The sequence below is a fragment of the Ammodytes marinus genome, assembly GCF_949987685.1.
Source record: "Ammodytes marinus genome assembly, chromosome: 24".
NCBI classification, from domain to species: Eukaryota; Metazoa; Chordata; class Actinopteri; order Uranoscopiformes; family Ammodytidae; genus Ammodytes; species Ammodytes marinus.
The window spans coordinates 6,711,589-6,722,255 of record NC_137228.1 but is presented as its reverse complement, the minus strand read 5'-3'; the positions used below and the strand labels follow the sequence as shown (position 1 = coordinate 6,722,255).

At 40.0% G+C, this 10,667-nt stretch overlaps 1 protein-coding gene across 1 annotated transcript; it reads right to left on the bottom strand.

Annotated features, from left to right (window-relative positions):
* Positions 1-5,629: 5,629 nt before the first annotated feature.
* LOC307270054 (uncharacterized protein) lies at positions 5,630-10,366 on the bottom strand. The gene is made up of 2 exons (XM_080053190.1): positions 10,083-10,366; positions 5,630-7,747 (listed from the first exon to the last, which is right to left on the bottom strand). The coding sequence occupies exons 1-2, from the start codon at positions 10,252-10,254 to the stop codon at positions 6,654-6,656; spliced, it is 1,266 nt and encodes a 421-aa protein (XP_079909316.1). The 5' UTR covers positions 10,255-10,366; the 3' UTR covers positions 5,630-6,653.
* Between the last annotated feature and the right edge of the window lie 301 nt (positions 10,367-10,667).

Here is a 10,667-nt window from a genome sequence, read left to right as displayed (position 1 = left end):
TTGAGTCTATCCTCACCTCATCCATCACTGTCTGGTACACTGCAGCTACGGCTAAGGACAGGAGCAGACTGCAGCGCATCATACGCTCTGCTGAGAAGGTGATTGGCTGCCACCTTCCATCCCTCCTGGACCTGCACAGCTCCAGGGCTTTGAGGCGGGCAGGCAGGATTTTGGCCGACCCGTCCCATCCTGGTCACAGACTTTATGAGACTCTCCCCTCGGGCAGGAGGCTGCGGTCCATCAGGACCAAAACCTCCCGCCACTTGAACAGTTTCTTCCCCTCTTCAGTGGGGATCCTTAACAGGTCCAGAGACCGCCTCCCCCACTGACTGCCACTGACACTGACTCAATCCGTTTAAAATGTTTACAAAGTATATGTACCTTAGTTTTTATTCTATTTTATACTATTTTAACTTATCACTTGTTTATATATTGTGTTATATTGTATATATTACAGTCACTGTTCGTTAATTGTTTATTGTCTATCTGTATGCACCTTATTCACCAAGACAAATTCCTTGTTGGTGTAAAACCCTTCTTGGCAATAAAATCCTTTCTGATTCTGATCCAACATGGGAGCCATTTGTATTTAATGCATTTTAAAACATTAAATAGCCTATATCAAATAATTATAATTGTATTTTTTAAATGTATCTAGGCCTATTTATTTATTGGCCTAGATACATGCCTTGCTCTGATTGGCCAACCGTGGCATTCTACGGTCCGTTAGTTGTCGATAACACCTTTGAGGGTAGCAGACTCAAGGACCTGTTTTTATAATATTTAGTAGGCTACTAGGCGGTTTTGAACAAATTTATGGTATTGATTACTTCCTTCATATCAATCCGCTGACAGAAGACTACAAGACCAACTCATTTTAAAAAACATGTAGGCTAATACTATTTCTACATTAGGCCTACTATACTTTCAATGTAGGCTATATGTTCCATAGATAGTGTATAAAAGGTTGAGTCATACAGACTTCGGAGTCTTGGTGGCCTCAAATTATAGTCCGCTTCCGCCCTTGCTCTAACCCTAACCACCCAGCTGTGATGCCTGAACATAATCTAATGTTCTATCTATATGTATATTATAACCTCTCCCTATCCCCTTGCCCTAACCCTAACCACCCAGCTGTGGTGCCTGAACTTAATCGCCAAAACAATATAATTTGTCTAAATAACGTTCGAAATTTATTTTTATTTTCTTCAGCCCCGCCTCAGTACTCCCACCCCGCCTCAGTATTGTTCTCCGGGGATGCAGCTGGATACTAATGGAGTAATAAATAACTAATGGCATTGGGTTGTACAATTAGCCTACCTTGGTAGCTAGCAACAACAGCAGCTAACTCCAACCGGTGGTATCTCCTCACGAGCATCCCCAAACGGTGTCAGTAAACGTTTCTTGGTCACATTTTGTATTTGTGTATGGCTGGTCTAAACGGAAAAAAAAGCCAGACGTGGCTAGCTTTCAATTCACAAGGCAAAAGAATAAAGTCGCTGTGGAGTTAAATGTCTCGTCATTCAGCGCGAAACTGCCTGATAAACTGTTGTTACACGTGACCATGGACATATAAACAGCACGTGACTCATCCCCTCACACCAACAGGATAGGTCCATGGAACCAAGAGACAGCTCTGGGCTGGTGATGGTGCTGGGCCATGGTATGGACCTTTTATAGGCTATACAATCTATGGCATGGACCTATAAAGAAATGGACACCGGATTGAAACATGGCGCCCATTCATATATGTAAACTGAATTGGTTTAAGAAAAGGCTTCCTACGTGTCATATTTTCCAATGTATAGGCTACCTGTGAGAGTGTTCACCTTTTTTCTTTTCTTTTTTTTAGAATGTATGATTAGTGGATTAGTTAGCTACAGTGGCCTTCAAGGACAAGAAGCTACTTACTAAATTGCTTCAAGTGTTTTTACCATATCAAGTGATGAGATGAAGATGTATTTAGTTATTTATTCTGTATTCTCAAACCAAATCACACATCACGCATATTTGAGACTACGATTTATTTTTACTGAAAATTATAATTATATGAATAATAATAATTATATTTAACTGATGTGAAAAATTATACCATTCACCCAAGCAGTGGAATAGTGTGGCTGTGTGTTTGTGTGTGTGTGTGTGTGTGTGTGTGTGTGTGTGTGTGTGTGTGTGTGTGTGTGTGTGTGTGTGTGTGTGTGTGTGTGGCAGAGTTTTGGGCAGGCAGCACTAAAGGAACCAGCCACTGCTTGTTTTTATCCAAGCAATTCTAAAGAGGAGAGCTGAAGATAAACCTATTGCCTCTGCCTTCAGCTCTATTCACTATTGATCTGGGTGGGAGTGCGAGGGAAGCAGATATATATGCTCTTATCAGCAAACTGCCTAGTGCCTACATCTTATTGGCACATGGTGGAGGTGTTGGGTGGGGGGCTGGCTCCTGCGTTCATACAGCCTACTACAGGGTCCTTTGACCTGGGGCCTGTTGCATAAAACTAAGATAAGGGATTAACCTAGGATATTTCAGTTATCCTGGCTTGCGTTAGCCATGATCCGGTTGCATAAAAGCGGAGGGACATAAGTTACCATGGAGATTTATCCTTTACGTTTAGCCTGGTCGGGAAAAACTTATTCTGTTGCCTGATTGGCTCAGTCAGCTGTCACTCCAATCTGAAATCAAGGTGTTTAACAGTTATTCCATGATCTTCTGCGTACTGCTTTATTTTCATTAGCCTGTTTTAAGGTACCACATAAAAGACCGCATTGTCATTTAGTTAAATAGTTCTTCTTTTTTATTTATTTAACCTGAACCATTTATAATTAACTTAATTATCATTAGATTAAGATGCAATGATATCAATTATAATAATGTATGTGATAGTCTGTTTATATTGCAGGCTATATTTATACAATTGATTATCGATGGCAGATGACGTTGCATATGTGGGTCAAATAAATTCACTTTGTACTTAGAACTACATCGAGGTGCATCTAAAACAAAATTCAATATCAATGAAAAATTCCTTTTTTCTGTAATTGAATTCAAAAAGTGAAACTTAAATATATTCTATAAATTCATTACACATGAAGTGAAATTAATATAGAATAAACATACTTTTCAGAAGGTCAACATTTCTGTATTATAAATCCTTTTTCTGATTGGTTGTATGTAATATTCTAATATTTTGAGATACTGGATTTTTTATACCATGATCAATCAATCATCCAAAAAAAAAGGCCTGACATATTTCACTTTATGTAATGAATCTTTTGAATGGACTTTCTATGATATTTAATTTTTTAGAAACTGTCAACTATTTTATCATAAAACAATGCAGGGACATCAAGATCAGTCGGCAGAGAAAACATCTGCTGTATGAAATGAACTGCCCCCTGACGGCTTAAACTAGCAAGGCATTGTGGGCAAATGGGCCGTCTTTTCCATTTTTACATCAGTAAATCTGTGTTCGATATCTGGGTCTACTTCTGAAAGCTGTGGGCTGGCACTTAACAGAATTACTTACACCTGGCTTGACAAAGCGGGCCCTTTTGATCCTGGTTTGGGGTTTATGCAACTGACTGATCCAAAGTGCCCAGGCTAGACTTTGTCAAGGCTGGCTTTATCAATCATCCTGGATATCTTTATTCCACTTTTATGCAATAGGCCCCTGGGAGCAAAGATATGTGTAACGTGCCCCCTGGATCAATCCATGGCAAATATTCAAAATGCTAATGGTGTTAGAATGAGACGGCCCCCTGGACTGCCTCACACATATCTGCCTATACATTATTGATCAGACAATCAGATAAGGTTGTAAACACGAGCTAACCCCTTGTTTCATCTTATCTAAGCCGTTTTAGTTGGTACTAATGAACTACGTAACAGACAGGAACCCTGCAAAGTCGGTTGTGTATGTTTTATATTGATTGCTGGAAATTTTGTTGCTGTCTTGTTTTTGTTGTTCACTGATAATTGGCTACTGGATGTTACTGAGCTACACAATGCAGTTTGACAGCAGATGCTATGTAAAACATCTTGGGTTAATATTGTTCCATTTAACACAGGGAGAGAGGAGGCCTGTCATAGAAGAGGCAGAGACACAAGCTTGACCAGACACACAGCGAACCAGAATAATAATAAGCACCGCTCTCTACACTCTCCTTGGAAACACTCTCTCTCTCTCCTCCTCTTACTGTGTCCTCCCTGGCACTATCTCCTCTTATGTAAATAACAGCTAAAATGCCCAGTAGAGTTCACTTCCCTTTCTTGGGATTTAACAATAAGGGCCTTCTAGGAAAGCCAGGGAAAATACTGAATGAATGAATACAGCAAAGGCTGAATGAAAATGAGATATGTAGTGAGAAGAAGCACAGTTAACCAGATCATTGAAATATTCTTATGAAAGGGGGGAAACTTTTCCTATTTTTCGAGCCACTTTTAATGTTTGGCCAAGGTTTTTCTTTATGGCCTGTTAAGCTCCTGTAAGGTTTTAATTTCCAGCATCATCTGACAGCAGCAAAAATGTGGGGAAAAAAAGAAAGATATATCCATTGTACACTACCTTTCCAACACTAAATATGTCTCTTAGTAGAGTTAAGGTGCTGTTGGCAATTAACAGGATGTTAAATTACGTGTTCGTTTATTCGGAAATATGGAAGGCAAAAATAAAGGATGACTGGAGAGAAGTTTCCAAGTTCTTAGAGGATGTTTAATGAAGTGATATCACAGAACAGGTTATGCAGCCTTCAGGGACAGGAAAAAGTCAAAAAGTGAAAAGTCCTTCTCGACAGCAAGGCTTTTAAACCTCCCTAAACAAAGGACAATGATTGGTTTTTATTGCTGTCATCTGGTTTCAGGGATCATCCCCTTGTACATCCTGGCCGTCCTCTTCATGAACCTATGCGAAAGAAGGGTCAAGCTTCCCAGCCTTGAATGTATCCAAAGCTTGACTGAGAGAAGGCCTTTGTTATTACAGATACATCGCCTTGCCCTCTAGGCTTATCTTATGGGGAAAACATCGTAAAGTTTTACAACAAGATTTATTGCTCTTTCTTCTCCTCAAACTGTCCCTTCTCGAGGCCAGAGAAGAGAACATTTTAGTTCACATGTTAAGAATATATCGATTGTTCAATTGATTATAAAAGAGTAAATGCATATTAATGGGGGGGGGGGCATAATATCATTAAAATTAGAGTTATTTTTCTAACACAATTCTGGAGAATGTTGACAAAATCACCTTTTGTCAAATTATTTGAATATCTCCTCACAATCTTCTTGTGGGTACTGTGAGTGCGTTTAAAGTAAATCTGGTGTAACTACACAGCCTAGGCTCTGTAAGCGGGCATTTTTACGTGCTACAGTGGGCTCCCTTTGTTTGCATACCCTTCGTTTACATACCAGTTTACAGAGCCTAAGCTGTGTATTAACACAAGAATTTGATTCAGCACACTCACAGTATGGACAGGAAGCAGATCGTGAGGAGATATTCACTGATTTTGACAAAAGGTGATTTTGTCAACAAACATCTCTCCCTCTCCCTCTCCCTCTCCCTCTCTCCCTCTCTCCCTCTCTCTCTCTCTCTCTCCCTCTCTCCCTCCCCCTCTCTCTCTCTCCCTCCCCCTCTCAGGGCGGTCCTTTAATATTGGACTCATATGCATTGGGTGAAAAACACAAACACGACTCTAAATGCATGCTAACGTTGCTGTGTCTGCTGAATGCATACCGGCAACTGTTTGCTAACATTTAGACGTTGGCATAAATACTTAATACGTGATAAGATGTCCAGGCTGCTGCAATGGCCTCTATCCACAACCCGTCCCTTCAATAATGGTTATCATGTCAGAGGGCTCAGCTCCAATTCAATTAAGGACTGCTTAGGCCGCACCCCCCCCCACACACACACACACACACACACACACACACACACACACACACACACACACACACACACACACACACACACACACACACACACACACACACACACACACACACACACACACACACACACACACACACACACACACACACACGAGGAGGCTCTGGCTGCATAGGCCCTGACAACTTGTCAATAACCCTCACCTCTCAACTCAGCATGCTTAGCTCAGATCAGATGTTGCATACATGCACTGCCAGCCGAGAAAAAGTCACCACCTGGATTTGAACAAGTAAATAGGGAAGATAAAAACTGCAGTGTTTACTGTTTCAGTTGGCAATAAGTTATTTAACCCTTACTGATGTAGTGAATAGCTTCTTGTCAGAACAGAAGACATATCCTGTGGTCGTGGAAAAGATGTTACTCGGTTTCAGAAGGGTCAAATTATTGGCCTTCATCAAACAAAGAAAAAAAATAAGGAGATTGCTGAAATGACTAAAATTAAGTTACCAACTGTCCAACGCATCATTAAAACCTGGAAGAACAGTGCTGAACCATCATCTTTAAACGGAAGAAATAGGTTGAAAAAACCTTGAATGATCCAATCTACAATAGAACCCCCTGGCTATCTTTACTGGGGAAAGTACAAGCATTTCCACACACACAATGCAAAGAGAACGGAATGGATTGGGATTGGGATGCACAGAGCCATGATTCGGTATCGCTGTGAGAAGGCAGAATCGCAATTTTTTTTTGTTTGTTTTCTGATCCTGATGCATTCTACGTAGAACTTAACGTGCATTTCCTGTCCAGCCTAGTCCTACGCCTGGGCCTACGTCGAGCTGGTGCCACCGGCCCCTCATCTGTGGTGTGGACTTTCATATGACTTTTAAGTGCTGACTTGAGAGTGAATCTTTGCCCACACGTCTTGCATAGATACGGCTTCTCACCTGTGTGGCTTACCATGTGACGCTTTAGGTCAGAGTCAAATCGGAAATCTTTCCCACATGTTTTGCAAGTATGATGCAGAGGCTTCTCACCTGTGTGTATTCTTTTATGAACTGTCAAAAGTGATTTCCAACCGTATGCTTTCCCGCAGGTCTCGCACGCATACGGCTTGTCACCTGTGTGGCTTGTCATGTGGCGCTTTAGGTCAGAGTCAAATCGGAAATCTTTGCCACATGTTTTGCAACTAAGATACAGAGGCTTCTCACCTGTGTGCGTCCTTGAATGAGCGGTCAATTGTGAATTCTTACTGAATCCTTTCCCGCAGGTCTTGCAAGAAAACTTCCCAAGCTTCCCACCTGTGTGGGTGATCAGGTGTCTCTTGAATTGGGACTGACATCGAAATTCTTTCCCACAAGTGTCACATGTCAAAGACTTTTGACCTGTGTGAGCATTTTGACTTGCCCTTTTGCGATGTCTCTTCTTCCATTCAGGCTGTGTGCGTCTAGTCAAAGCTGAGTCTCCATGTTTGCCTCCCTTGTGATCTTGGCTCTCAGCTAAATCAGAGTTGTTGGCGAGGAGCAGCGGGTTCATCTTTGCTACTGACACCACACAGCTTATAACTGGCATTTTGAACACAGCCTGTTTCCCTGGCTCACGTAGAGTGTTTCCAGCATTCAGGTCCATAGTCTGATCTTCACTGGGGTCAATTTCCTCATTAGTAGGAGTCAACAGAAAGGCATCAGTCTCCTGATTCAGTCCAAGCTGCTCTCCCTCCTGACTGCTGCAGAGTTCCCCCTGTTCCTCTTCAATGTGTGGAGGCTCTGGCTCCTCTGGGTCCAGACTGGATATCCTCACCTGAACACAGAGACCCTCCTCTTCCTCCTCCTCTTCCTCCTCCTCCAGACAGACATGTTGCAGTGGGAGCTCTGGAAGGGACAGAGGACAAAGGGAATGAATGAAGGATTTTTTTTGTTGTAATAAGAAATGGCAATCAATTCATGTTTAACAGGGATATTTTGAATAAACAGTAATTTTTTTTTAATGAAACAAATTATTAAAAAATTAAAGACAGTTTTTTCCGTTTTTCGTGTTTTTATTTCCAAACGGATATGGATTGAACGGAAGGTACACGGATTAGATATGTATCCTGCCTATTATCTCCGATAATTAAACGCTGTTCTATAGTTGCAATATTAAATCATGATAATGTGGACAATACAAAGCTAAATTAACTTCATTTCAATGTCGTTGAGATCACATAAATAATACACTGGGAACATGATGGCAAGATTGTTTGAGATTATTTAGGCTATCAATACCGAACTAATGTTTCATCTAACAAAGGGGAATATGACACTACTGTTAATATGATACTGGCCTGGTCCTATAGACATATAGGGTCCTACCAGACCATCGCACAATTGAGTCAATATCGCTGTGGGGTGCCTTTCCACCCTCACAATACTTGAAAATTTTAGTCCTAAATTTCCATATCCTTTATGCTTTATCATAAATAGTGGACTCTGAAGTTGTGTAAATATATATTTACGGAGCTCCCACACCCATTTCTAGTTAATTATGACCTGTTTTCAGAGGAATGAGTGTAAGATATGTCCACCCTGTCGTGGAAATGTACATTACTGCTAAACATGTTTTTTATTTGAATTTGAAAACTACATTTTATAAAAGGTATGATGTCCCTTTCCTAAAAAAGGACTTTGTTTGATTTCATATTATAATTATTATTTTTTTAATGTATGTGATCCCTTCGTTTCTTTGATTTGGAAAGTAAATGTGATATTTTGTTAGGTTTTTTTTGTGTACATTATCCCATCCCTCACTTAGCTGTTATACACTAGATTAAATATTATTATATTTTACAGTATGACTGATTTTTAATCTAAAAATGTCAAGATGACAGGGTGGACAATCGCATGACTGCGAGCAATTTGTGCAAATTGCAATAATTCAATGTGACCAAATGATAAAGGCAATGATACAGTGAGATCCAACCAGGAATTAGCAATAATATAGAATAATGACCTAGCTTGTATCTGTGTTTGTGTCCACACAATTGTCTTGCATGTATCATCATTTACAATTCCCATTTAAAATGATTGATATGTCCACCCTGTCATGGGAATGTCCACCCTGTCGCCACTTTACCCAATGCAAGACATGACAGGGTGGACAATTGAGGATGATGACAGGGTGGACATTTTGATCTTACATTTGCATGTAAGCTAACAACTAACTAAGATTGTATAACTGGCTGGTATGGTTGTTGAAGAGAAATGTCTATAGTTAAACATACACATTTTTAAACTATTGAATTATCAACAGTTATGGTGTATTTCATGCCGACAGGGTGGACATGTTAAGCTTCGGACAAACCTGTAAGCAAACTTTTACAAAGAAAATGTGTATGTAGGAAAGTAATCTAAACACTAAACTCAGCCTTTTACATTCCCCATCAATGAAATGCATTAATCACTGGTGTTGTGGTGTTCCTGGAGTGGATGACCTTTTCTTAATTGGACGGATTCTCCAACATGACAGGGTGGACCATTTTTAAGGGACACAAACAAACATCTTATTTTTTTTAAATAAATTAAAATTAGAAATGTGTGTTCAAATGATAAATACACCTTAGTTGAATATTATTACTATTGTATATAATTGTATGAAAAAAAAAGATAATTTGTATGATTAGACCACATTTTACTTGAATTGTAAATTAATGTTCACTGCGAGGGACAAGGGAAAATAGCACATATCCTCTTTTACAAAACTGAATAAAATCTAAAATATGTATCTGAAGAGCCAAATAATGTTTTGTCAAGGATAGAAAACCATTGTCCAGTACAACAAACCTCTTTCATATTATTTTTAAGTTTAATTAAGACAGTAATTCACTAGTTTGTGCATGGGACACCAAAAGGCACCCTACAGGGATATTGGGAAATGAAGATTGAGCGTAATGTAGGTGGGCGGTGCCAGGCTAATAAGATACTACTGTAAAGAAAGACAGACAGATGTAGCAGTAGGATAGCCATTACGTGGATACACCGAATTCATGTGTTGTGTTCTTTCCCATAAACGATTTTTATTGAAATTGTTCTTTTTTAACAAACATACAAAACATTTAGAACCCCACCCACCCCAATTAATGCCTTTTGCTTTCCACAGAGAGAATGATGCATCTAAAGCAGGGGGGAATAGGTGGTTGTTGTGTTCTTAAAATAATACAGTTTTACCCACCTGTCCAGTGTAACTTTACGTCGGGTTTCAAAACGATATCCAGCAGTCTGCGCTGACGATCAATCTCTTCCTCCAACTCGACGACAGTTTTTCTAAAAACAACGAATATTTCCTCAGAAGCAGCAGTGAGACGCTCGTTGACAAACTGTCTCAAACACTCGACAGAAGACATTGTTGCTTTATAACAAATTCAATTATTTTCTGCTAGTACAATATCGTCATTCAACATATGGTACACACGGCTAACGCTGCTGCATGGACCTACAAAGAAACCTAACTCGCCGCCAGCATGGACATATAAAGGCCGCCAGTCACACACGGACCCTATATGGTCTAGATGCAGCCGCTGCCGCCTACCAGTGCGGAACGCGTCATAATGGGCGTGGCCGGTGTCACACTGTTAAGTTCCGACAGTGGAAAAACTGGAGCTTTGTTTTCCGTCTTCAAATTATGCGGTTGCTCAATACTTTGTAAATAATTGATTTACAATGAAAAGGCTTCCCACGTGTCATATTTTCCAAACTGTATACCTGTGAGAGTGTAGTTCACTTTTATTTCTTTGAAGTTATGACTATAGCCTATGCA

Excerpts from the sequence above, each read along its gene's own strand:
- LOC307270054 (XM_080053190.1), bottom strand. The coding sequence starts at position 10,254 with ATGTCTTCTGTCGAGTGTTTGAGACAGTTTGTCAACGAGCGTCTCACT. Across the intron at positions 7,748-10,082 it reads CGTAAAGTTACACTGGACAG|AGCTCCCACTGCAACATGTC; the intron begins GTGGGTAAAACT and ends TGTCCCTTCCAG.